Genomic DNA, 27746 nt, shown 5'->3' with positions numbered 1-27746 from the left:
TAAAAAGAATTGCAATCATTTTAAAACTGGAATAACCCCAATACCCCAGATTCCAGAACACAGATATCGTGTTACAACCCTGACCAAACGCAGTAACTGCACTATCCACGCTCTAAACGACGCCGTGTAAGATATTCCATCTCCTACACCAACCTTCAGGAATTCCGTTCCTTGGAATCGCTCGCCCATTCTTTTTCTCTCTAAGAACCTCCCGAGCCCTCAGAGCCATCAGAACCCTCAGATTCCTTTCGCTGATACCAAATTCAACAGGTTTGAATTTGTTTCGATTTTTCTTTGGTGCTTAGAATTTGTGTTCAGCAATTTATGGTTTATAATATATAAATATGTAAAAGTGAGTTAGGGTTTGTAGGATTATAATTTTTTTTTTTTTTTTTTTTTCCCTTGTTCCTTTTGGTGCTAAATTCTGCGTTTGTTTGCCGATAAAACCCGGAGGGGTGTGGAGGTGAAGAAAGTCAAGTTTAGGTTGTTTGTGTTTTGTGACCTTCTGTAGTATAATGGAATGAAATGGTGCGAATTCAATGAGAGAAACCTGAAATTATGAAACGTAACTTTGTTTCTACTTTTGACAAATCCCCATCTGCCAAACATTGCCGTAAGGATTTTATGTTTCTTCACAGAGATGGTTTTTGTGGCATGGGTTGATTATGTAAAATCTTGGACCATAAACGATAATCAAACCAACATAACTTGTTTACGTATATGATTTACTAGTCTGGCACCTAAATCACCAATCCATGATCTTAATAGAGTAATAAGCTAACAATATTTTTCCATGTTTTGCACACGTAATGGCCCAACTTCTTTAAGCTTCAAAGAATGGCAATCTTTTTCGCAAAATGTTGTTATAGCAATATTATCAGAATTTCATGGTTTCACATTCTTTCTTTCTTTTTTTTGGTAGTTTTTAGGGTAATATGGCAGGGAGAAACCGTGGTCCCCGTGAAGCCTTCAATGACCGGCGTGGTTACCTGCCGGAAGGGCCTTATGCTCGTCCTCCAATGCCTAGGCCTCCTCCTCATCCTGCTTTGTTGGAGGAAGAACTTGAAATGCAGCATGTTGAGATCCGGAGGCTCTTAGCTGATAATAGGAGGCTGGTTGAAGACCGTATGGCACTGCATCGAGAGCTTGGTGCTGCCAAGGAAGAGCTTCACCGCATGAATCTCATCATTACTGACATTCGTACCGAACAGGAAATGCACTCTAGGGATCTTAGGGAGAAAGGAATGAAGCTGGAGGCTGAACTCCGAGCTACTGAGCCTTTGAAAAATGAGGCTGTACAGCTTCGTGCAGAAGTTCAGAAGCTGAATAACCTTAGGCAGGAACTCACAGCGCAAGTTCAGAACCTCACACAAGAGCGTACAAGACTGCAAGCTGATAATCAACAGATTCCATCTTTAAGGGCAGAGATTGATGGGATGCACCAGGAGCTTATGCATACTAGGTCTGTGCTAAGACTACAAATATAGCTTTCTTTTCCTATCTTAAAGCCTTTTGTGGTATGAAAACTTTTAGCTTGAAGTTTGTATACTAATTGAAGACTTTGTTATACAGAGCTGCACTTGATTATGAGAAGAAGGCAAACATGGAACTGATGGAACAGAGGCAGTCAATGGAGAAGAACTTGGTTTCCATGGCCCGCGAAGTGGAGAAGCTGCGTGCAGAATTTGCAAATGCTGACAGTAGGCAATGGGGTGCTGGTATGACCTGCCTGTCTCACCTTTCTTGTGGAAGAAGTTTGATTTTTTGGATTTTATAGTGATAATGTATTGTATCCTGTGAACCCTATGGACATCCATGTCCTAGTAGATGGATTTTGCATCTATAGTTATACTATGACTGTTGTGTGTCATTCTCCATGTCCTTGTTACAGAGAGTCTCTGTTAGCCTTTTTGATGTTATTGTGCAAATGCAAAATTGCTTATCCTAGTTTCAATTGACAGGGAAAAGAGAGAGAAAAAAGGTCCACATTGTGTTGGGGTTGGGCCACTTGGCTTTACAAAGCTCTCTAGCTTTCCCACTCTTCCTATAGTCATGTATTGGGCAGGCCATTTGGCATCTTCCTTGTTCTTTCATTTAATTTCATTGCACACGACAAACCATATTGGAACTGTGCTAATCCAAATACATAAATATGTTATAACTGGAATTTCTTTCTCATTCTGCAATTTAACCACTATGCATGCATAAAAGTATGAAGGTATCTTATTACAAGTTCGGAGTAGCAATTGGGACAGTTGTAATTTATGATTTTTCCCCTTGAAACTGAACAGTTTTTAAATTGTTTCCTTGCTTGTTCAGTATTTAGAATGATTTTCCCAGTTGTCATGCATTGCAGCCTACTAGAAGAGCAAGCATATTGTTTATCTAACTATTTTGTGTTTCTTTGTTATCTTGCACTTTGATAATGATATTTTTTGTGATTTCCGGTCTCTGCAGGTGGACCATATGGGATGAAATTCAGCAGCCCAGATAGCATTTTTCCTGCTCCTTACGGGGATGGATATGGGGTTCATCTGGTATGTGTGCTTATATGATCAGAACTATCATTCATTATTGGCTTTTTTAGGTCATTGCATTACTGTATTAGACTCTTAATTTGTATTTTTGCTTTCATTATGTTATCTATTTTATTTTTCAGGGTGCTGCCGAGAAAGTTTCTCGGTATGGTCCAGGTCCAGCTTCATTGGGAGGTCCTGAGAAGCCTCGCATGACTCGTCGTTGAGATCTTGGTGATTACTGTTTGAATGAAGCAATGACTTATCTGTTTATTTGATGTCTGTTATTCGAATTCAGATGGGCGAGAAGTGTTAGCTTTCATCTATTTATGCATGCCGCATAAGTAATTCATCTGAATACATTGTTAGTCATCCTAAACTGGCGTATATAGGGTTTTTATTGTTGCTTTGAAGAATAATTTATCTGGCTCTTATCATTCCCTCATATTTTATGTCTCACATTACCATGTCTATTTGTCTTGTTGATTCTCTTTATTCTGGGCACTTTTTTCTCAATAATACTTGTCCATCTCTGTTGACTACAAGCTGATTATTCTGGAATTGCGTGGTAATGTATCATGAACATATGAATTTCAAAATTCGGGCTGTATTTGGTGACATTAATCTCATCTTTCACTCAGTTCTGGAGGTTGAAATATTTACATATTATTTGGAATTGACGGGGGAGATATGTCATGTTGCATGACTGCAGACTTAATTTGGTTGGCTGCTGCAGTTAATGCTTCGTTTGAAGTTCGAATATGAATTATGGTATTATATCATGCATTAAGAATGTAACACATTTGAGGTTTAATCAAATAGTTATTTGGTATTTGGTTTATTTTTTTCGTTTTTGTTCTGCTTGGAAGTATATTACTGAAGGTATTAAGTAATGCTTCCTGCAAATAGGTGGAGATTGCCCACTATATTGTTATGGATCTCATTCTCTTTGGAAAAGATACTCAGGAGTTTATATTCATATTTAGCTTATAGAGTTAGATTGCCAATTTCATTTTGGGAAATGATAAGCAAATCTTATCACTGCAAGATCAGATGCTTTGAATCGCATTTGGCACTGGGAGTGCTGATGTACCGTGGCTACCAATTAATAACTGCCTTTTCAAGATATGCAGTTCAAGAATGTGTTGTAGGGGACTACACAAGACAATCTAATTAGGAACAAAAATATTTGCAGATGAATATGGATCTCGCATTACAGTGTTTATAGTCAAGCCTACCAACACTCTTTTAGGTGGATCTCAAGGAAGATATCATGTTTTGGAGATTTTCGGGCTGCTTTTATCCATAGATTTGGTGATTAGGAATCATTGTTCGTAGGTTTTTTTGTTGTTGTTTAAATTATCTTCCTTGGATGAATTTGTGGCACTGACTTAGTATCTTAAGTATGTCGCTGCAGTGAGTTTTGTGGTTTTGCAGTTAGGAACAGCAAGGATCCCTTATTCGTTTAGATTATAAAATTGATGAAAAGTAAATGTGCCTTACAGCTATTGTTGAGTTCCGAGCAATAGCCATTTTTTAAGCTAGCAGTAGAAGAATGGATACTGGAAGTTGGGTTATCCAAAGTGGCAATTTTGTAGTAATCCATTGATGTGATGTTGAATCCCTGTTTTTCCTTCTATACTTAGCTGTCATACATGGTATGGTATTGTGTTGTTATCATAAGTTAAGAGTGTATCAAATGGCGGCTTTGATTAAAGCTGTTTTGGATGAACATGATGATTTACTTATAGCTTACACCATTCTCTGGTAGCACTCCGGACAGTAAGTAACAATTTGAAAAAACGAGGGAGGTTAGTTGGGTACCACGCATATGATGCCTGATCAAATTTAGTTTGTCAGTGGAAATTTGTACCAAAAATGGAAGGTGGAATTGGAGGTTGCATGCTCCTTATTTGAGCTAGTGTACTGGAAGTGGATTAAAGTTTGTTTCCTATATCTAAATAAAGGATTCGTTGGATCTGGATGAGAGTGAATGTAGGATGGCATAACGGAGATAGTGTACATTACACCGCAGAAAAGGGGGTAGAATTTCTTGGACAGCCTTCTGATGAGTGTTCTTCCATCATGGTTTATACCCTCTGCAAACAGGTGTGGAAATTGAAGAGTTATGCAGTTCAGCTTTTCTCGTGTCATTGCAAAGTATCTCTTTCTTTATCTGGGTTATAATCCTGTAAACCCTTTCAGTGGTCAAAATACTCTGGCCCCTTCCATGTGGAAGAAGTTGCACCAAGCATTGAAATGACCCTGGAATATCTGAAGAAACAACGGTGGCCATGCCATGTGACAAGCGGCTTGCGATTTTGAACTTCATAGGCAAGTATTTTATCTCTTTTAATGGCTGAATGGGTCTGAAATTTATATTTGTCTTTCTAACTGGACTTTTTAACTGATATTAGATAATGCTTATGGGTCCCTGTGATGTCCTAAGGTTAAAGTTTATATGTTGGTCTCGTATAGGACTATACTTTTAATAGGCTCTGGGTTTTGTTCTTTGTTGTGGTCTTTCTTTAGTATAATATTTTAGCCTGCATAATTGCTATATGCCCGTTGACACTTCAAATCTCACATTCAATGGTATCAACCTTGTAATGAACTTCACCAACCGTTTCATGCGTTCTGAATTTGCTCCTCACTTTGCTATTTTTGGGCTTATATGGTCATTAGCTTCACTACGGACCTTTGAAGATTCCTTCATAAGTAATTGCTTTTGCACCATTCCATGGAAGGTTTACAAGTCTATCAGGTGTTGGTGAATTATTTCTCGCTTTGATGTATTGAGATAGCAGCTGAAGTCTCACTTCTTAAGAATTATATGATATGTTGTGTAAATTGTTGGATTCTTAGATATTTGGAGCATATTCGGAGATTTCAGTGATCTTTTCCACTCGTTTCAGAGGGCTTGCTTTTCACTCAAGTTCTTTTTGGGAGTTGGGCAAAAAGTGTCTAAATGAAGTAGAAATATTAGGTCTTTTCCTTGGCAGACAGGAAGTTTATCTTCTTACTTGTGAAGCACACATCCGGATGAGTATGCCCAAGTTGTAGTTTATGAGGTTAAGATGGAAGATTCAGGTCACTTTGATGGTTTAAATAATGGTCTTAGGTTTGCCGTTGGTTCTCCATTTTCATTTAGATCCTATATTTATAATGTGATGATTCTGTTGGAGTTATTGAAACAGTGGATGCCTGTTGGTTTTTATGTTATTGGTGGTCAGAGAAATCGTTTATGAATTGCTATAGCACAGAAAGACTTCCAATTTATCTGGTATTCACCTGGAACTGGCCGACTATTGTAGGAGCAGCAAACCTTCTATGCAAGTTCTTTTTTATAGGTGGTTCTGTCATTCCAATTTTATAGGATGCGTGAGCCTAGTCCTCTAATGAATAAAATGACTGAATGAGGAAATTTAGATGGTAATCTTTATAATGTAGCTCAGGTTTATTACTCGGACCTTAAATGTAAGGGAAAGCACATTTTGAATTGACTTGTATCTATTATGTAGCTGGACTATAAACTTCTAGCTTGTTAGAGGTTGATTTTTCTATTTCAAATGGCAGCTTAGAGTTGGTGCTTTCTGGTTATTGTTTCCTAGTGTAATCTGTGTAATGTAGGTTTGGAGAGAAATGCTTTTGTGAAGGCTATAAATCAAGTAGGGACTGGTTTCATATGGTCACTATGTATTGTCTCATCAAGGTTATCAAAGTAAATTTAGTCAGATATTGCAGGATTAGCATTAAATTAGTAAATGTTAGTATCTGGAATTCAAGAATTGTTGATGGATCCTTATGGCCTGCTGACATCACTCAGACAATTCAGGACAAACATAAAACTGTTAATGCTCCTGTGGCATGGAAGTATGGGGTGTTGTGTTCATGTCTGCTTCTGCCAAGTTGGCTTCTCTATTTTGGCTTTGTACTTTATTATGAAATATGGTTTTTTTTTTTTTTTTTTCTAAGTATGAAATATGGCCACATGATGGTTATAAAAATTTGTTATGTGCCTATTACAGTTTTTTTACTTTTATAAATGTCTGTATATATGTTGATTGATTCTGACCGATTTTTTTTTTTTCATATTATGTGCTGCAGATAGAAGGCCGGTACTTTTATGTGGAAGGTAAAGGCAAAGTATGCCGGATCCAAAAGAATGTCAGATAAACTTCTGCAGTTCTGGCTAAAGGGCTTTAGGTGCATGTTTGGCGTTGCGGTCAGAGGGTCGAAATCAATTTTCACGCGTGCTTGGCCCTTATTGAGGCGTTAAGGTTCTGAAAACGCTTTTGGACAGAAGCAGATTTGTTCTGACCACATTATGGCGCAGCAGCAGTTAGCTGCTTCTGGAAATTTATTTTCCAGAAGCAGATATGAGGTTTTACGAGTTTTCTTGAAACTCCAATTACACCTTCATATTCTTTCAGTGAATACCACCCATGTGCCCGCATAATATCCTCTTCTGCTCTCATTTTTTCCAACCCTAGCCGGCGTCAGTTTGCCATGTGTGCACCATCGCTGATCCCACCAGTTCATTGCTGGATTTCTATGCCACTGAATGAAAACGAATATCTCAAATATCAGAAGATTTGTTTTCAGAGGAAGATGTTTGATTTTCTGAGGTCAATTTGATACTGGAGTTGGTTATAACCATGGGCTTTGCTTTTGCTCTGAAGTGGTGCTAATGTGATTTTCAGGAGATGGTTGAAGGATGTTAAAGAGAGCACCCCACTTATAATGGGTAGAAACAGTGAGGTCGGGCTTTTGGGGAGGTTTTGACGGAGAGACGGGAGGGGTATTTTCTTGATTGGCTTGCTGGGTTTGGGCAATTTTGGTGATCAGGTGTTCAAGCACTTGGCATTTGACATGGACACGGTTCCTAGTAGTTGCTGCCATTGATGGGCTTAGTTTTGCCGATATTGAGTTGAGCAGGGGGATTATGAGGGTTGAGTTGAGATGCTCGTTTACAAGAGTTGGACTTTAATGGTTACCCCTGGCGGAAATTTTTTGTATTACTTCTAGTTTCGTGTATAATTAAGCACCCGATAAAAATTGATACGGAGTCGATGTAGAACAACTAGAAATTTACATGGTCTGTTTTTTCATAATTCCAACTAGCTGGTGATGCAAAATCAGAAGATGCTCTAAATGGCTCATTAGCTATAGTTTGCTGATACGAGCCACTTTTCTCCAACATATTAGTCAAAATATAATTTATGCTACAGTTGTACACTAAATTCTTTTTTAAATCTCTCTCAACACTCAACCTCAAACAAAGAAGACGAAGCCACATATTGCCCATACCACAGCCATAGGACACACCATCACCCACGCTTTCTTCTCACTTACTGCCAAACACTCGAATCACAGCAATAGCCATCGAGTGCCGCTCAACGATGCCATTGTAGGTGACCTACAACTAACGAAGGTCCTCCCTAAAGCCATCCCTACTAGCTTGAACCCCCACAAGGCCAATCGCACTATTTGCCCAAAACCACCATCCAAGGGTAGGCAGCAACGCGAGGCAACCACTCCAGCGCACTGTGGGGCCGACGGCCACCAAGTCCACACCACCCACCATCTAAGTCCAACTTACATGCCCTCTATTTCTCTCTACCTTGGGTCGGCAGTTGTGTAGATGGCTGCTGCAACCCATTTTCTGTTGGCTGCCGACAAGGTTTTTTCCTACTTAAGATAAGATTTTGATTAAATAAAATGGAGCAAGTCTTACAAAGATTTATCTAGATGGTTCTCCATTCATCTAGAAGTTTTTTTTCAAAGATTTATTTAGATGGTTCTCCATCCATCTAGAAGGTCCTCTTCAAAGATTTATTTAGATGGTTCTCTATCCATCTAGAAGGTTCTCAATTTGTCTTCATCATTTAGATGGTTCTCAATTTGTCTTCATCATCTAGATGGTTCTACCTTGGAGGCCAAGTTCATTCATCTAGATGGTTTTAACTTGGGGGCTAAGTTCATCATCTAGATGATTCTAACTTTGACTATAAATATCCAAGGGGCCTTATGCCTCAAATGATGATTGATGAAGATCAACAATAACACACGAGAAGAGAAGCCAAGAGAGGAGAGCTTTAATTATACTCTAGAGAGAGAGTTAAGAAAAGAGTGTTTTAATACACCACTAAGAGTGTATATTAGTTTCAACAGAGGTTGTTTTCTCTCTATATTAATTTACTCCTATATTAACTCAAGTTTTGCATAACTTAAGTAAACATCATTGTAACAAGTTGTTTATAGTAGATTGATCGGAGTTAGTCTGGTAGATATAGGCCCACTGCCGAACCACGTAAATATTGTGTGTTGATCTCTTGCATTTATCATTCCATTATTATTTTGTGGAGTTTGCACAACCATTGAGTCAAGGGTGTGTCCATCCCTAACAAGTGGTATCAGAGCCAGGTTGACGGTAATACGGTACTATTCACCGACGTTTTTTCTTTGAAGATTGTTGTGCAATTTTAATGGAAGGTACAAGCAGTAGAATGATAAGTCTAAATGGTAGCAATTGGCTGCTTTGGAAAGGCAAGATGTTAGACATTCTTTACTATAAAGATATGTATGCTCCAATTGAAGGTGACACAGCCAAGCCAAAGGAGACTTCAGATGCAGAGTGGAAGAAATTAAATTTACAAGTAGTTGGTCTCATTCGGTAATGGGTGGATGACAAAGTCTACCATCATATTTCCGATGAAACCAATGCTTGTGAATTATGGAAGAAGCTGACAACAAGATACGAGCGAAAGACAGTCGTAAACAAAGCCTTCTTGATTCGACAACTTGTTAACTTGAAGTTTAAGGAGGGTGCTTCAGTTTCCGACCATTTGAATGATTTTCAGAGTATCGTAAATCAACTGAACACTATGAAGATGACTCTTGATGAGGAGCTACAAGCTTTGATGCTTTTGAGCTCTCTACCAGATAACTGGAAAACCTTGGTGGTGTCTTTGAGTAACTCTACTCCCGATGGCAAGATGACCATGGAGCAAGTCACAAGCAGTATGTTCAATGAAGAAACCAGAAGACAAGCTGCTGGGACAGACAATGCACAAGCTCTTATCACAGAGAACAGGGGCAGAAGCAAAAACAGAGGTTTCAAGAGTCGTGATAAATCCAAAGGGAGGTCAAAGTCAAGAGGGAGGTCCATTGAAATAAGAAAATGTTATCATTGCGGCAAGGAGGGTCATATGAAGAGAAATTGCTATGCTTGGAAGCGAGAACAAAATCAAGCTGACTACAGCCAAAGAAAAGATGATGAAAAGAATACAACTGCCACTTGCTCGGGGCAAGATGTGGTAGTTCTATCTTATAGCACTGGGGATTGTTTGCATGTTGCGGGTAATGATGAGGAGTGGATTGTAGACACCGCTGCCTCTTACCATGCTACTCCTAACAAGGAGATCTTCACATCATACAAAGCAGGAGACTTTGGTATGGTAAGAATGGGCAACACTAGCAACTCGAAGATAGTTGGGGCTGGTAACATTCATGTTGATTTTGAAGGATGCTCGACATATTCCCGACCTGCGTCTCAATCTCATATTTGAGAATATTCTTGATGAAGAAGGGTATGAAAGTTACTTTGGCAAAGGAATTTGGAAGCTCACCAAGGGATCTTTGGTGGTGGCCAAAGGCAAGTCTTGTTGTTCATTATACAAGACACATATAAAGGTGTGTCATGATGAGTTGTTCGCTGTGGAAGATAGTTCATCTCCAAATTTATGGCACAAAAGGCTGGGTCACATGAGTGAGAAAGGGTTGCAGATTTTGGCAAAGAAATTGCTCATTCTTGTTGACCAAGGTAAAGCTCTTAATCCATGTGAACATTGTTTATTCGGGAAGCAGCATAGAGTTTCTTTTGCAACATCTTCACAAAAGAAATCTACTATTCTGGAGAGGGTCTACTCAGATGTTTATGGACTTATCGAAATTTCAACCTTGGGTGGCAATAGATATTTTGTCACATTCATTGATGATGCATCAAGGAAAGTGTGGGTCTATCTATTAAAGACAAAAGATCAAGTCTTTGATATCTTTCAACAATTCCATGCCATGGTTGAAAGAGAGAATGGAAAGGAGTTGAAGTGTCTCCGTACTGACAACGGAGGAGAATATACTATGAAAAAATTCAAAAGCTTTTGCTCAGAGCATGGAATAAGGCATGAAAGGACTGTGCTAGGCACCCTACAACACAATGGTATTGCGGAGAGGATGAACCGCACCATTGTAGAAAGAGTTAGATGCATGCTTAAAATGGCTGGATTACACAAGTCATTTTGGGGAGAGGCCACTCTGACGGCCTGCTATTTAATCAACCGTTCACCTTCAGTTCCTTTGGGTTTCGACATACCGGAGAGAGTATGGAGCGGAAGAGATGTCTCATATTCTCATCTGAAGGTATTTGGGTGCAAGGCTTTTGCACATGTTCCAAATGAGAACATGTTGAAGCTTGATGACAAGGCACTTCCCTGTATTTTTTTGGGTTATGGAAATGAAGAATTTGGATTCAGGCTATGGGATCCAATCAAGAGGAAGATTGTCAGAAGTCGAGGTGTGGTTTTCTATGAAGACCAATTCTATAGTGATACAGATAAACCTGAGAAGTCTAAAGCTGCAATTGAAGATATAGTTGATTTATCTTCCAGTCCTTCTCAGCATACTCCAGACGAGGAAGTTCTGCACGATGCTACACCAGAATTGACTCCTAGTGATGAGCCGGAGTTGCTTGATAATAATGAGAATACTGAGCAGGGGGAGCATCCTCATGATCAGGAAGATTCAAGATCTCAGGTTAGAAGATCTACTAGAGAGCATAGACCGTCATCCAAATATCCTACTTTAGAATACATTCTACTTAATGGAAAGGGGGAGCCAGAGAGTTTCCAAGAAGTACAATCTCATAAGGATAAAATCCATTAGGTAAAAGCCATGCAAGAAGAGATGAATTCTCTGTAGAAAAATGATACCTATAAGTTGGTAGAACTTCCTAAAGGCAGAAAAGCACTGAAGAACAAGGGGGTGTTCAAGCTGAAAAGGGATAGCAGTGGAAAGCTAGCAAAGCACAAAGCACGGTTAGTAGATAAAAGCTTTGCACAGAAGAAAGCAATGGAGGTCATTCCTTACTCCTTAGTTGTTGGGAGTCTTATGTATGCCATGGTGTGCACATGACTAGACATTGCACATACTGTAGGTAGTATCAGCAGATTTCTCCCAAATTTGGGCAAAGACTATTGGGAAGCTGTGAGATGGATCTTAAGATATCTGAAGGGTGCTTCCAAGTTATGCTCAAGGACGAAGCATATTGATGTGAGGTATCATTGGCTACGTGAGGTGATAGACAAAAAGCAAATGAAGCTTGAAAAGATCCATACAGAAAAGAACCCCTCTGATATGTTGACTAAGGTGGTTCTGACTGGGAAGCTTGAGCTATGTTCCCAGTTAGCTGGTTTAAACTCCATCAATCTAGAAGGTTCTCTTCAAAGATTTATCTAGATGGTTCTCTATCTATCTAAAAGGTTCTCAATTTGTCTTCATCCTCTAGATGGTTCTACCTTGGAGGCCAAGTTCATTCATCTAGATGGTTCTAACTTGGGGGCTAAGTTCATCATCTAGATGGTTCTAACATTGGCTATAAATATCCAAGGGGCCTTATGCCTCAAATGATGATTGAGAAAGATTAACAATAACACACGAGAAGAGAAGCCAGGAGATGAGAGCTTCAGTTATACTCCAGAGGGAGAGTTAAGAAAAGAGTGTTTTAATACACCACTGAGAGTGTATATTAGTTTCAACAGAAGTTGTTTTCTCTCTGTATTAATTTACTCCTGTATTAACTCAAGTTTTACATAACTTAAGTAAACACCACTGTAACAAGTTGTTTATAGTGGATTGATCGGAGTTAGTCTCGTGGATGTAGGCCCACTGCCGAATCACATAAATACTGTGTGTTAATCTATTGCATTTATCATTCCATTATTATTCTATGGAGTTTGCACAACCATTGAGTCAAGGGTGTGTGTCCATCCCTAACATTTTCATGGCTAGTGACCATGAGGTGGTGGCCACACACCACCACAAACAAACCTCTCTCTGTTAAGCTTTCTGCGCCACTGTAAACCCCATTCGGATCTAGCGTATAGAAATACCGATACGAGATAAAAAAACAAAAAAATGCTTTGAATCTTTGTTATTTGGTCCAAGAATTACTCAATGGCTGTGGTTTTTGATTCTGGGTTTGTAATATTTTGCTCTGCTTTTTATTTTTCTCCATGAGAGAGAAATGGTAGTAGAGTAGATAAAGAAATAATAAAAATAAAATAAAGAATAAAATAGAGAATGAGATAAATAGACTGCTAGAGTTTGCATTGAAAAAGTAGTAGGTAAAATAGAGAGAAAAAAGAAAGGGGTAATTACCTTTTACAGGCCTTGACACTTTTCCTCCATGAGCTACCAACTATGACATTTGATCCCATCAAACAACCATCTTATGACAAAAAGCTCTCTTCCTTCAGTCAAATTGATTAAAATTGACGGTAAACGGTCATGTGCAATTTTAAATTTTTTTTTTTCCACTTTTGCCCAAATTTTAAATTGTTTTCATTTGTTGGATTAGGGTTTTGGAGGGTATAAGCATCATTTTCTCGATCTAAAGTGAGGGCAAAAGTGAAAGAAAAAATTTAAAATAATACATGATTTGCACATGACTGTTGACCGTCAATTTTAACTCATTTGACTGACGAAATGATGCTTTTGGTCATAAGATGGTAGTTTGATGAGGTTAGGTATTGTAGTTGGTAGTTCATCAGAACAAAAAGTAATTACCCCTAAAAGAAAAGAAAAAGTAGAGTGTTTTTGGTTAGTTAATATAACTAGTGTTGCTAGAAAAGTAGCTAGAGGAGGCAGATTGCAGAAAAATAGTAAATGTTGAAAAGGAATACTAACCGTTTACTAAAAGGGAGTGTGGAGAAGTACCATCTCTTCACTTTACAAATCAATAGCCACGAGGAAAATGATTCTCTCAATTTTAAAATTTCTCAATTTTCTTTATTTAGTATGTTTTAAAGGGTAGTGTTGTCAATAAATTTTAATGATGGTAGTGCATTAAATGCAATATCCTTAAAAATGCACTAAATAAAAGAAATTGAAAGAATTTAAAATGGAAATGATTCTTTAATCGTAAACCGAATTTAGTTTCTTGCAAACAAAACTCTACTGTCTTTGTACATGAAATCAATATAATAACGAATATTACCGAACAATAACAGATATAGACATTCGTGCTCGGTGACCATAAATGCATTAAAACTAGGGCTCTCGCTTCCTCAATCTTGCCTTCGCTCCACACCCTAGCTGCGTACGGCAAATCCTTTGCTGCCTGGGAAGCAGCCCGCTCCGTCTAACTCTGCTTCTTGATACAAAAGTCTGGCTCAAGGCTGGTTTTCTTGTGTTCTAAAAATACCAAGCCAAGCGTGAATACCTTGCTACTGGGTTTTCCTGGTATCCCTCTTGATTTTCTGTTTCTGCTTGTATCTTTATCTCACCTACTAAAAAAAAAAAAAAAACAGAATACCAAGCAAACAGGCTTTACACACACAAACGCACATGCAGAGAGAGAGAGAGAGAAAGAGAGTCAATTGAGGCTATGATAAAAACAAGGGTGGGGGAAGGATAGAGGAGGAGGCGATGGCAAAAGTCCTTTGACACATCGAAAGATGTAACCCAGAAAAGCAAAAACAAAACTATGCTTACAGGTCACTTGCTAAACAGTAGGAGTATTTCCATCTATGTACATGAAAGACTAGGGAATGTTTCTTGCAAATGAGGTTTCCAGTAGAAAGAAGGGATAAATCTTAGATAAGAAGTAGTGGGTTTGGGCAGCCTCATGTATGTGCCAATGGGTAGTGAGCAACCCTTGAGGCGGCATTCGCCAAGACAGTCCCAACTCATTCTGGAATATTAAAACGCTCCCTGATGCAGCAGAGCTTTTCTATTCATTTTCAACATTTAGCCTCACTTCAGTGTTGCCAAAATGCTCAGTCATCAACTTCAGTGTTGTAAATAAAACTTGGAAACATGGCCGTGATGTCCCTGTCAAATGGAAAATCAAAAAAAAAAAAAGTAGGTTTAGAGTTTTGAGATAACTTTGTGTGATACAAATAGTAGTAGGCATCTTGTATGAGGGAAAGCTTGATGGTTAAATACCAAAGAATGCTAGTGTGTATATATATATATATTCAATTCAAGTATATAATAACACCCATTTATAGCAGAAAGCCTTCTGCAATACAAAATCCATGGACTTCCCTAGATTATGCCCAACGAAATTATAGAGAATATAGCAAACTTTACTGACAGGTAACCATGAAGAGCAGAATCAAACTTAACAGACCTTCAATTCAATAAAACTATCAACTTGTTGATTTGACATGAATTTTATGCTCCATTAGATTGCCATAATGTTACATAAATAAACAGAACTTCCCATTTTGCTATTCTGCCCTAACTTCAACTAGTGAATAATATCCAATTTTCCATAATCTTTCCCATCTTTCTCAGAAATCCAATAGAGCAACAAATCACATTTATATACTGAGGCAACTTCCATAAGAAAATAAACCATGCTCCTAAAGAAAAAGAAAAAACAGAGGTACATGGTACAGGCTATTCAATATCAAATGTTTAGTTCATATTCTTATAAAGTATTCAGTAATTTCAGTGTAAACAAGAACCGAATACTGGGTTTAAAAAAGAATTTGAATAACAGGGATTTTCTAACAAGTGATTTTTTGGACAGGAAAAGTAGAGGTCATGCAGACAATAAATTTTCAGTAGTTATAAACTTATAATGGTATTGATGATAATGATAGTAATGAAGTTAGCAATATTGAACGGAAGCAAGTGAGATACTTTAAATAATTAAGTGTCATGTTCTTCAGAAGTGTCGGGTGCCGAACAACAAAAGCCTTCCAGTCTTCTTTGCTAATCTTGCCATCCAGATCAGTATCAGCATCAACGAATGTCTAAACAAGTGAAGAAGTCACTGTAAGTGCACAATCTCAAAGATGGAATGTTTAAAATTATATAATTTTTTTATTATAAAATAAAAAATAAAAAATAATAATTGACATGGAATCCTTGCCTTATCAATCATAGCTTCAAGATTTTCATTTGACATCTGTATACCAGATTCAGAAAGAATGGCAACTACCATTTGTCTAACCTGAAAGCAGATACATCAGAAATGACTAAAAAGTAAAATTGACGGTTGGGGAAACACTAGCACGTTCCAATGAGTAAAAATCATAAGCAATAACTCGCTACAATCACATCTTTCACCAGTTTGAAGCAAAAAATAGACCAAGTATTATCAAGGGAATACGAGTTGTACCATCAAAAAAGAGTTCCATTTAACCTCCAAATGAATTTGAATATTCATATTATATGTTTACAACATTGTCAGTAAGAGCTTACCCATACATAAAACACATTTTCAGTTTGCAGAACAGTTGATATAAGTCAAACTGTCAAAGAGACACATAAACCACCTTCTTTACCAAAGATTTTTTGTTTTTTGAATGAGAAAAGTAAATGATATTACTGAGTAAAGACATCAACAACTTTGACATCCATGTTTTAAATAATTTTATTTGTAATAAACCAGCTCAGAACTTATTCATAGTACACATCAGAGCTACTCACTTCTTCCTTTTCGATATATCCAGTCTGTCTCAAATCATACAACCTAAATGCAACTGCATAAAACCCAAAGGAGAAAACAAAATCAATGGATTTCAATCAAAAAAGAAACAATTTATGATGGCATAAATTAAAACTTCTACTGACAATCAGTTTTGTCCTCCACAGGAGCACGTGGATGGAAAACACTAAGTGCACGAACAAACTCCTCAAATTCAATGACCCCATCTTTCTTTTCATCAAAAAGATCAAATACCTAGATAAGAATGGGTAGCGACTGAATTAATTAAGTGATTCATAGATCACATCACCAATAAAAGTGATCAATCTAACTGAGCATGGGAAAGAATATCCTGATCATTAGGGTTAAGCACGAATGTGTCAGTAAATTTACTCTGTCCAGAAAAAGATTCTTGCCCCCTGGAGTTGTGAATATTGCCAATTGGAGTTCTTCCTTCAAATGATAAGCAACCAGAAAGGATTACAAATTTAGAATCTGGTTAATTCGGATTATATAATTCTAAAATTGCAAGCTTCCATCAAAGCTCAATCATTTCAGTCAATGCAATATATATATATATATATATAAAAGTAACCAGTCACTGGATGAATACAAGGAAAAAAAAAACCAATAAATAGCTCATGATAATCTTATATTATTGCTTCAGAAGGTGTCTTAGTTAATCTACCACATATATAAATAAAACACCTACCTGTCCTGCTCCCAAATAGGCAAATAATTTCTATGGATCGGATCCAACTATATATAAACCAAATCGATCTCACAAGAGCAATGAAATGCATCACAATTCCTCATTCCAACTACTATGGCTTACTACCTTTTTTTTGCACTTTAGCATGATAAGTCGTGACAATTTAGCTAAGAAAGAATTAGGATTACCGTTGTAACAATGATAGGAAGGATTTTCTGCAATCCCAATATGATTAATCTTGAGAGAGGCATATAGCCGCTTATCAGAAAAATTCAGTTTGTTCCTATAGCAAATATTCATTGTATAATAACACAAAGAAGAAAAAAAGCATAGATTGATGAGAAAACAGAATCACACACAGAACCAGAGCTACCTTGTGTATGAGACCATCGTCAATCATAAGACTACTCAACTTTTTATACAACTCGCGCAATGCCTCGATTTCATTGACAGTAACTGCAAGCAGATGAGCACAAGATCACCGAAAATATCATTCCAAAACTAAGGACCAAATCAAACAGAAAACAAAATCTCATTCCAACAACACCAGCGCAAAGAATTGGACGCACATGGAGTTGTGCTAGCGAGACGGACGACGTCATCAAATGAGTAATAAAAGCAGTTGCGTGGACGTCCGTGACCAAAGCATTGAGCTATGCTGAGTATTAGGGCTTCAATAAAGCCCATGAATGGTCCTACCACGGCACATACCGGGCGGCATATCATCTGTGACCATACTTTCTGATCGATTCACCAATCAAACACCAGCATTAAACACAACTTCAGAGAGAGAGAGAGAGAGAGAAAGAGAAAGAGAGAGTACCAGACAACTGCGAGAGGAATCCGTTTCGATGAGAGAGAGTACCAGAGAACTGCGAGAGGAATCCATTCCTATAGGAGACGAGAAGTTCCCTGTTGTGTATATGTCTCGAGCTTTCAACTAGGAAACCAATCCTTTGAGTCTCTCTTCAATGGAAACGCGCAACACAGAGAGAGAGAGAGAGAGAGAGAGAGAGAGAGAGAGAGAGAGAGAGTTTTGCAGCAATGGCTGAAGTAGAAGGAAGAAGTTAACAGCACGCCATTTGTAACGTTGATGGAGCCATTCTGTCGAATTCATTCCAGTGGGCCACGCCATCATTTGTCCAGATAGACATTTCAATTATTTTGTTGTCATTATTAGTAATAGTAATTTAGTTAATATACTCTCACTTTTACGCTCATTTATATAGCATTAAAAATTACTAATAAGTTTTAAATATAATATTATTTTTATAACCACATTAAAAAATGTGTGTAACGACGTTTGTCTTGTGTGAATCATAGGGTAGGAGACAAAAGTTTGCAAATTAATGATGAGTTGTTGATATTTTTCTAATGTTTAACGAGCAAAAACAAGCATCTGTTAAGATGAGGCTAAATTTATAATTAAGGTAATAAGGTAATCATTGAGAAAGAATTGTCTCGTGGGTTGAAGTGGGCGGGGCCAAGCAAGTGGATCTGGTGAGCCCTCTTGTCATTATCACATCATGACCACCATTACATGAACAAATATATATATATTAAGTGCATCTATTCAAATCAAAAGAAATTACAAAAGAAAACTATAAACAGAAAGCATATACAAGTTTAACTGAAAAATTCAATCCAGATAGATTATTAATACCTTAATGAATTAGAAGGATATCATAAAAGTGGAAGGCATTAGCGAATGCAAACGATGAAAGTTACGGCTTTCTATGATAGATAAAACCATCTGAAATAAGAAAACTCCTAAAAACTTAAATCTGGACAAATTTTCAAAGAAACTGTGAAAATTAAGTAGAAAAAAAAAAAAAAAAACAAAGGAATACGGGTTTCCTTTACAGACACAGAGTCTGAGGCCTAACTGATTAGGATTATTTTTAAAAACCCAATCCAAACAGACCCCTAGCAGTAGCACCTCAATGAACTGAAAGGAGACCAAACATGTGAAAAAAAGATAGCCTACACAGACACAAAGTCTAAAGCTCAACCGGTTCGAGTTATACAGAAAGCAACACAACAACGGAACATAATGGAAATACAAAACAAAAAGCAGGAAAAAAACTCTAAGCCCAAAAACCAGCAAGACCAAAAGCGGAGGCGAAGACGGAGACATGGATAAACAAAAAAGACTATAATAGGAGAAATTTGTGCCAATTTTGTAAAGCTTATATAGCATTATTCATCTCAACTATGATGATTTGACAGTGAAAATCAATAATTTTTTTTTTATAATTTTTTAATTTAAGAAAAAAGATGAAGGACGAGTAATACTATTTAGTAAATATGTGTACAATTGACATACAACTAAATGATGTGATAATAAAAATCAGCCTTTAAATTCGTACTTTGTAAAAAAAAAAAGTACTAATCCAAAGACCGATTATTACTACCACATCATTCAGTTGTATAGTAATTATAGAATCTACTAAATAAAATTATTCAATATAAGCACATGATGATTTGCTTGCTCTACACAAAGTCGCCAATATATATTTTTTGATTTTGAATTAATAGGTTACTTTCTTTCTTTCTTTCTTTTTTCCTCATCGCTTTGCAAACTTAATATATATTCATTACAATCGATAAGATGTACAAGTTATAATAGAAAAATAAAAAATACATGTAAAAATTACTGATCGTTCAATAATATTTACATCAATATATGGTTAAGAATAGGCTAAATTTGAACAATGAATTTCTAAGAGATTGAATTCTGAGTATACGTGTAATTATGTAGTAAAAACAGGTGGCAGCAATAATGATCTCCGGCCCTTCACCGGAATTGTCGTGTCGGGAAAATTACCCTCGTTGTCTCCCAAATCCTCCACACAACCATCTTGTCTTACATACACAGGGTACGTCACCAGGTGCACACCTTCCATGTCCACCACTTGTTCACCGATGTAAATCCGCCACATTTGATCTCCGATGGAGCGCATCTTCTGCACACATTCCAGGCTTTGGGGCTCCGATCGGAACAAATCCTCGGCGCCTCCGGTGTGCTCGAACCACAGTGACATACGGTAGGCGTGAATATCACCGCCGCTCATCTTGTCATCGCCGTTTTTGGACTGGTAGCATCCTATTGCAATCTCGGTGTCGCGTTGGCCATCCATGGATCGTTGATTCACGTTTGCAGATCCTATCAGAATGTATAGGTCGTCCACTGAAACATAAATAGAGCAAAAGTCAACAAATACATTATTTGTCATTAATTATATGTTTGCCATTTTGCACCTTGTTATGTACACAATCAAATGTATGTATGTGACCTTTACAAACAAAGAACACTTGTATAATTCTCAAATTATTCAATACAAATACCAATCTAGAAATAACTATAAAAAATAAAAAATAAAAAATAAAAAATAAAAAATAAATTAAAGAGGGTAAAAATTTGATTTTAAAAATAATTATAGAAGTATTTTTTTAAAAAAATTAGGAAACATTTTGCGGCTTGGGGGACGGAAGCTCCACCCCCCCTTAGTGATTCCGCCCCCGGTAAGTAGGGCTTCTATTTCTAATATTTCTAATACAAGATTATGAAAGTTTCATCCCATTGCAGCAATAGAATTGTCCTACGACACTGAAATGGGGTAGAACATTTGAGTCTCACTTGTTCTGACTATCTGAATACTTGTTCAATCAGGTAGAGAGCTTTTACACATAGAATTACGTATTCTATTATAATGCAATAAGATTGTGCTATTGCACGAATTCCGTCCCTATCTCTTTCCAATTAGACTCCTTGTGTTGGATCCATAGTTTTTGGGGATTGGATCCCTAGCAATTTTTAAAAAAAAATTGTAGATTTTCAAATTATGTAATTTAAGCCGTTTTTAGACAACGAAACACTTGAAAAATGTTACCCATTAAAAATGTGGCATATTATTTAGAAAACCAAAAAACAATTACCTCCCAAAAATGTTCATCTTCACTTTAATATAGACATTCATTCTTCGTAAGATCAAAAGACAAAATTTGGGTTAAAGTTTTTTTACAACAAAAAAAACAAAAACTTAAAGAAAATATACTCAATTCTCAACTTGAATATATCACATTTTTAATAGGCGACATTTTCAAGCATTTCGATGCTTAAAAACAACCAAAATTGCGTAATTTAAGAATCTACTATTTTTTTAAAATTGTAGAAGATCCTAATCCAGTTTTTGGAGATGATGTAAGTTGTTATATACAATAATATAATATTGATTATGTATGGAGAAAGAAGATTGATAGCCATACCTATCATGATCTTGGAGTGCACATAAACCATGAACCTCCTATGCTTTTGAGCGTTCCAATATTGTGTCCCCGGGTGAGGAGAATGTGGAGGATGAAACTCCTCTTTACCCTCCTCTTCTCTATTTGCCAGGCAGAAGAAATTCAAGTAGTCTCTGGGGTGCCCCGGCTCTCCACTTTCTTTTATTGCTTCTGCGATCAACTTGTACATCATCGACATTGTTTCTCTTGTCCAATGCAGAATATCATGAACAACTTCACTCTCCGGCGCCCCTTCTGGCCACATTGGCATCACAATATAAACTGCAAACCTCTCCTTCGCTTTGATCTTGTTCACCACCTTGAGAGCAATCTCAATGGGGATCAAATTTCTGCACCCACAATGTTGATCCTTGTCCCACAAGCGACACCCACCAATGAAATATTGGTTCTCAATGTATATAAACCTCTCTGCTCGCCTTATTGCTTCTACATAGGCTTCATGGATGCTCTGCTCAACGGTCAACTTTTTGAACATTTGGGTAACCGACAAATGGTCGATTGATCGAAATACTTGAACTTTCCAATTCCTCTCGGAGGAAATACTGCTGAGAAGATTTGATAAGGTGGATGTGGGGACTAGCAAAGAAGGGTCAAATTGCTTTCTCCATCGTTGCTCGAAATTTGTCAAAACATCCCAAGCCGCCTCGCCGGTGATGCAGGCGTGAGCATCATGCCATGGCTCCCTTGGCCCGCCTCTGTCGAGGCTCGCTCCGGCAATACTTGTCTGGTAGAAATCATGGCAATGTGATTCTGTTTTGAGCGCGTGAAACACGGAATGTTTTTCTGTGTCGTAGCGGCCATCGCAGAGATCTAATCCGCCAACAAAGCTCGTGATTTCTCTTTTGCTGGGGCTAATGTTTGAGCGGGTGTCAACGGTTATGGTTTTCTGATGGTGGGAGAAGATTGGCGGGGATTTGGGGTGCGATCTCCGGCTCAATTTGCATACTACTTTGGTGTGTGAGAAGTAGGCAAAAGCATCTTCGTCATGGGTTCTCATTAGTCCTTCGTTCTTGATAACTGGAAGGGATGTTTCATCGTCCCAAACCATAATTCTTACTGCTACACCTTCCTCTGCTTTCTGCTTCAACAATTCACCAAGCTTTACTCCTCTTGCATGTGGAATTTCAGTTTCTGAATCCCGCACCTGCTTAAAAGCATGTTAGCTAGCCTCCTATAGGGAAAATTTGGGGTATACCGCCTTAAATTGTTTTTGTAATCATACTCTCAAAGTTTAAAAATTTACAATGTCGAGTTATCATATTTTAGCTATTTTAGTAGACTCTCATACGACTACCACACAATTATGATGATGTGTCAGTTAAAATCAACATTTAGATTAACAAAGACTTTAAAAAAAAAAAAAAAAAAAAAAAAAAATCAATAGTTGATATTCATGGGCACATAATCATAATTGTATAACAGTCACATGATAGTCTACTAAATATCATTTCTCCTTTTAATTACACCCGGGCTATAAACGTGTAAAATGTCCCTTATGCCCCTATACAATTATAAAAATATAAAATTATCTTAAATAATTACATTTTTTTTAAAAAAAAAAAGAAGCAAAATTCACGACGGTCAGGTAGGCAATATTGCAAATAATATATATATATATTAAACAAGCGTATTTTTGATATTTTAGCATCCTCTATTAGAATTTAACAAAACAATCCTAACGAAGGGGTAATATTGCAAAATTATAAACATAAGAACTTGTTATCGCAAATTTTTAAACTTTTAGGAGTAAATTACAAAAGTGCTTAAACATTGGGAGGGGTTTTCAATTCCCTGAAAATAAGAAAAAGTAGATGGGTTTTCAATATTTACCAGCACCAGCTTAGGATTGAAAGACCAGCCTGCAATGTAAATCAAGTGCTTTGCACCCTCAATGGCTTTGTACACATCCTCCCACAATCTTCTTGGAGGAAGGAATGGAGGTTGGAAGGTGGAGAGATGGTGAGCGTCCTGATAAAGCGTGACATGGCAATTGGACCGTTGCGGGAATGAGGCGCTCCTCATCCCCTGGAAATCTCCATTGCTAAGCATCTTTCTCCAGCTTGGTTCAAACGCCGCCGGTTTAAACCACAACATGAATCGCAGTTTGAGTTCTGGATTTGGCCTTCCGTTCTCCATGAGCAGAGGAAAGAACCCATTAATCAAACTCGCTTCGTTGAGAATCTGATGGGCCTGGATGATTATCTTCCCCAAGATGCAGAATGATGTTTTCATTGTGATTGTAATGGTCGTCTCCGGTGGATGCGCGCAGAGGATTTGAAAGTTCTCGTTCCAAACGCGGTCGTGTTCGTGGCTGGTTTGTGCTTCCTTCTTGTCATCTATCTCTATCGTCACATACGCAGGCTTTCCCCTTGCAAATAAACACTGCAAAATGATACATACATAAATGCATACATACATACATACATACATAAATAGAGTTATTGTAGTACATACGTTGAAAGGAGATGGTGGTGTGTAGGGTGTGGCATGGAAGATGGTAGCTTCAAGTGTTCCATGGAGAAAGCTGTGCTTTCCCTCCATTGCTGCAGCCTTTAAAAATACGCTCGATCTTCAGAGACACAGAGAGAGAGAGAGAGAGAGAGAGAGAGGGAGATGTGTCGTGTCATGTCAATTCATGTCAATGTTCTGTACTTATAAATGTTGCTGCAATTGGAGAAGCAACAAAAGACTTGGAATGCAATAGACTGTGTCGGCGGTTGGAAAAACTTGTAAAATTTTCCATCTCCATTCTTCAAGTCTATCTATCACACGTTTCTACTTCAAATGGAAGTTTCTTAAACTCAAATCACACTTTTCCTGGCCACAAGAATGACATCAATGGCTTGCATATATATATATCTTAATTAATAATTAACAGATTTGTTAGGCATAGGTGACATCTTTACCGATTCAGCTCTGACCAGATCACATGATCCATAAACAAGTAATTAGGAACTTGCATGGCTCATTAGATTTATGCGGGTGAGGATGGACTATATGATGATTGATTGGGTCAAAATTAATTAACATACGTGACCATATATATATATATGTGTGTGTGTGTGTGTGTATTGGGTTTCTCCAAATATTTGGTAAGGTCTAGAAGCTACATATATGTAGCTTTACGGGTAAGTCAGTGGATATATCTGATAAATTCTTAGTGCTGATGCCGTATATCCTCATCACCGTGATCGTATATGCCAATATTAGTGGGACCTCAGCGTGTGCAATTTGCAAATAAAATTAGTTAAGGCTGGCGCATTCCTCCTAGTAAGCGTGTATAATTTGAACTTTCGTGGAAGGACTTCTTTGTTTGCTTTTTTATTCTTTTTAAGTAAAAAACATGCGGGACGGGGCAACTGTCAAGCTCGATTAAGTTATAATTTGATCAAATCTTATATAAATTAAACACGAGTAGGACGAAAGGATAATTCAACACCCAATGAGGTTAATCCAACAAAAGAAAAAGGGAAATGCATGGTTAGATGTTTATATTTAGGAGTCTAGAAATGGAATGCTAAAGAATAAACCCAAGTATATCTATATGATGTAAGACTTGCGATGCTTTACTCCTGCTCTCTCTTGAATATCATAAATAAAATAAGTGGTAAATTGGGCATTTCCATAGGCCCAATAGAAAACAAGTGCAGCTTAATGAACCATTATTGCACATACAAGGCCCAAGGGGGCATCATAAAAGACAATGGTTCTCTGATAATGAAAACCCCAAGACCCATAAAGAAAAGATAGTGAAATAGCTACTTTGGTTTTTTTTTTTTTTTTTTTTTTTTTTTTAAACAAAGCGGGAGAGGGCGAAAAGGGAAAAGCCACTTTGGTACTTGTGTTTTGGGCCAAAGTAGTTATTTTGGTACTTTTTAATTAGCGTTAAATGTTATTTTGGTGTTTGTGTTTTGAACTATTATCAAATAGCTACTTCAGTTTCAAAAATAGATTTGGCGTATGTGCTCTATGTGCTGTTGTTTTCTATGTTTTTTTCAATAGTTTGGACTTTTTGGATTTAATTCCAAATATTTCATGAGAATAAAAAAAAAGTAGTAAAATTAAATATGTAGGGTTGAAAAACTGCAAATATGTTAAAGTTATTTATATAGCACTCAAGCCAAATCCTTAAAAAAAAACTATCAAACGTGGTACTTGAGGTTGTCTAATTATCAGAGTTAGTCTCTTCGTCTATTTTCCATCAAAAAACTTAATGCTCACCATATCAAACCTATTAGCGACTTCTTAGTGTCCCATAAGTCACACTGTCCCACTATCATTATTTAAAAATTTAAAATTACAAGATTAAAAAATAAAAAATAAAAAATGGGGGATCCCCGCGTCCCACCCACGGGTCGCAGTTGGAATCTCAACAAAGATTATGAATTACTTATTATAGCATTAGCCCTTACAATTAATGTTTAGTGTTGACTGAAATTAACTTGGCAAGACGAAAAGCCAAGAAAACTGTTGAGAAATCTTTGTAATCTCTTGTGAATGATAAAAACGGTGCCGTTGAGCTAGACATGCTCAAACTGATAAGGAAGAACCTGCTTTTTACAGACCAGGAATGTATGGTTTTTTGTTATTTAAGTAAGTAATACATGGAAGAAATGGTAGAATTGTTTCCCAATCCTCAAAAAAAAAAAAAAAAAAAAAAAAATAGAATTGTTTCCCAATTTGTTATCTTTGTTTATGAATTTGATTTTTTTTTTTTTTTTTTTCAATAGATTAGTGGCATGGAGGTCCATGTGAGCTCTATAGGTTTTCAGATGGTACACCCGATTTTTTAGACCATCATAGGAATTGATGTGTGGCCTTTTGAACTTATGCGGCCAGAGAAATTATGATACTCTATTTGTAAAGGGCAAATGGGTCCCGTGGATCATACTATTTTTATTTTATTTTATTTGATATGTCCACATAAGAGGAGAGAGAGATTTGAACTAGTGACCTCCGCTTTATAAGACGTAATTCCTAGTCGATTGAGCTACCTCTTAAGTACTGAATCAGGCCATTTACCACATAAGAGTTGTTATCATTCGTATTTATTAAGGAAAACTTCATAAAATTCTCTTTAATTTTTACTGGTTTTAATACTAAGCTTTCAAGGTTTAAAAATTATCAATTAAGAGTATGAAACTTTTATTTTCTTTCAATTAATTACCTCATTTTGTTAGGATTTTTTCTTAATTTTTGTCAAAATATTTCAGTTTTTATTTTTTTTTTAAAAAAAATTAACAAAAAATTTTGACAAAATTTAATAGAAGAGAATAATTGAAATAAATTAAAAGCTCGATATGCTTAATTGAGAGTTTTAAACTTTAGTGATAGTTTAAAAGCGCTTGAAAACATAATCCCACTTCAAATCATTCAACCGAGCATCAACTTGGTTGTCGAATTCATGCCAGTCTACACACCTATTCGATTATGTTAGGGAGAGTTCTTTCGCGTCCTTTTCTTTTGGCCCCCCACTCCATTAGGCATCATAGACACAACCTCCTTTTATCCTATCTTTTTAGGACGTTTAAAAAAAAAAAAAAATTAATAAAATTTATTTTTTATCTCATCTTTTACATATTTTTATATAGTGAATCGATAAATTCACTATTAAATTTGTGTGAGACGAATATAAATCTATAAATTTAATGATAAATCTATTAGATTTATAAAATTAAAAACAAAATGAAAAAATTGTTAAGAGAATGATATGCAATATGTCTCGATTATAAATGGGCCTGCTTCTTGAAGGCTTATTCTATTGTACACCAATACCTATAGTAAATTCAATATAAAATGTCTTAAAGATTAACTCAATCGGCTAACATCAAATATCATAAAACGGAAATTATTAGTTCGAATCTTCTTCCTCTCTTACTCGAACATGTGAAAAGAAAAAAATCTCAAATATGAAGGAAGAAAGAAGAAAAATGCATAATCATAATCAGTTTATAATTCTGAACTTCCACGTTGCAGGAAAAGCTTTCCATCGTGCATTCGTGTGGCACTTTCTAGTTTGGCCTGATTTGAGGATTGAGAATCTGGGTGGCTTCTTCAAGCAAAAAGATCCTCATCCTGCTTGCGTGGCGACCACCCATTGGCCAAACCTACCCAATCTATTTCTATCCGTCCACTACCCTACTGCCACGTTTGCAGATTATTGTTGCAACCAAATGAATAAGGTTTCTCGTAGCTTCCAACACGCCACGTGGTCATGCCGGCCGGCCTTGTTGAGACCTTGCCGTCGCTTTTCTCATTGCCGTCCCCACGAGTATTAGTGTGGTCTTATCCACATAAGAGTCCAACCCATCTCACGTTGGAAGATTAGTTGAAAGTGTCGGGTCCTTTGGCAACTACCACAATTCAAGGAAAAAAGAGAAGGATCAGCATGTAGCTGCAGTCTATCACATTCCATAAACCTTTTTGCCCATCACCTTTTTCTTCTTTCCTGGTTAAAGTCTAAGAGAAAACATCCCCATCTTGTATTAAT

General features: G+C 37.0%; 3 protein-coding genes across 7 annotated transcripts; 1 reads left to right on the top strand and 2 right to left on the bottom strand.

The window, feature by feature from the left end:
- The first annotated feature begins 66 nt into the window (after positions 1 to 66).
- Positions 67 to 7640, top strand: LOC132186075 (DNA double-strand break repair protein). Of its 4 annotated transcripts, none has more exons than XR_009440702.2 (6): positions 67 to 270; positions 923 to 1462; positions 1573 to 1718; positions 2458 to 2537; positions 2660 to 2880; positions 6624 to 7640. XR_009440702.2 is itself a non-coding variant. In XM_059599861.2 (6 exons), the coding sequence occupies exons 2-5, from the start codon at positions 936 to 938 to the stop codon at positions 2741 to 2743; spliced, it is 837 nt and encodes a 278-aa protein (XP_059455844.1). In that variant the 5' UTR covers positions 67 to 270; positions 923 to 935; the 3' UTR covers positions 2744 to 2750; positions 6624 to 7640. The 4 variants fall into 4 exon arrangements, 3 of the variants coding, with proteins under 3 accessions (XP_059455844.1, XP_059455843.1, XP_059455841.1); XM_059599861.2 differs by having other exon boundaries at positions 2660 to 2750; XM_059599860.2 differs by lacking the exon at positions 6624 to 7640 and having other exon boundaries at positions 930 to 1462; positions 2660 to 2961.
- Positions 7641 to 14154: 6514 nt separating this feature from the next.
- LOC132186076 (calcineurin B-like protein 10) lies at positions 14155 to 17983 on the bottom strand. The gene is given in 10 exon segments (XM_059599862.2): positions 14155 to 14573; positions 14576 to 14627; positions 15447 to 15559; positions 15679 to 15759; positions 16239 to 16291; positions 16383 to 16491; positions 16630 to 16689; positions 17322 to 17404; positions 17518 to 17689; positions 17772 to 17983. Coding segments are annotated over 10 exon segments (813 nt in total). The 5' UTR covers positions 17838 to 17983; the 3' UTR covers positions 14155 to 14549.
- A 1662-nt stretch (positions 17984 to 19645) lies between these two features.
- Positions 19646 to 23822, bottom strand: PLDEPSILON (phospholipase D alpha 4). 2 transcript variants are annotated; one of them, XM_059599856.2, is made up of 4 exons: positions 23711 to 23822; positions 23087 to 23638; positions 21218 to 22400; positions 19646 to 20138 (listed from the first exon to the last, which is right to left on the bottom strand). In XM_059599856.2, the coding sequence occupies exons 1-4, from the start codon at positions 23795 to 23797 to the stop codon at positions 19702 to 19704; spliced, it is 2259 nt and encodes a 752-aa protein (XP_059455839.2). In that variant the 5' UTR covers positions 23798 to 23822; the 3' UTR covers positions 19646 to 19701. The 2 variants fall into 2 exon arrangements, with proteins under 2 accessions (XP_059455839.2, XP_088373442.1); XM_088517316.1 differs by having other exon boundaries at positions 23087 to 23822.
- Positions 23823 to 27746: the final 3924 nt, after the last annotated feature.

The sequence above is a fragment of the Corylus avellana genome, chromosome 6 (assembly GCF_965113065.1).
Source record: "Corylus avellana chromosome 6, dhCorAvel1.hap1.2, whole genome shotgun sequence".
Taxonomy (NCBI): domain Eukaryota; kingdom Viridiplantae; phylum Streptophyta; class Magnoliopsida; order Fagales; family Betulaceae; genus Corylus; species Corylus avellana.
Note: the sequence above shows the minus strand (reverse complement) of the source record. Positions and strands in the feature narration are given on the sequence as shown.

What these genes read in the sequence shown, in the direction of transcription:
- LOC132186075 (XM_059599861.2), top strand. Translation starts at nt 936, where the DNA reads ATGGCAGGGAGAAACCGTGGTCCCCGTGAAGCCTTCAATGACCGGCGT. An exon ending in CAGGAGCTTATGCATACTAG is followed by an intron (nt 1,463 to 1,572) that starts GTCTGTGCTAAG and finishes TTTGTTATACAG; the next exon opens with AGCTGCACTTGATTATGAGA. An exon ending in ATGGATATGGGGTTCATCTG is followed by an intron (nt 2,538 to 2,659) that starts GTATGTGTGCTT and finishes TTTATTTTTCAG; the next exon opens with GGTGCTGCCGAGAAAGTTTC.
- PLDEPSILON (XM_088517316.1), bottom strand. Translation starts at nt 23,797, where the DNA reads ATGGAGGGAAAGCACAGCTTTCTCCATGGAACACTTGAAGCTACCATC. An exon ending in TCAATCCTAAGCTGGTGCTG is followed by an intron (nt 22,401 to 23,086) that starts GTAAATATTGAA and finishes GCTTTTAAGCAG; the next exon opens with GTGCGGGATTCAGAAACTGA. An exon ending in GCACTCCAAGATCATGATAG is followed by an intron (nt 20,139 to 21,217) that starts GTATGGCTATCA and finishes TTTATGTTTCAG; the next exon opens with TGGACGACCTATACATTCTG.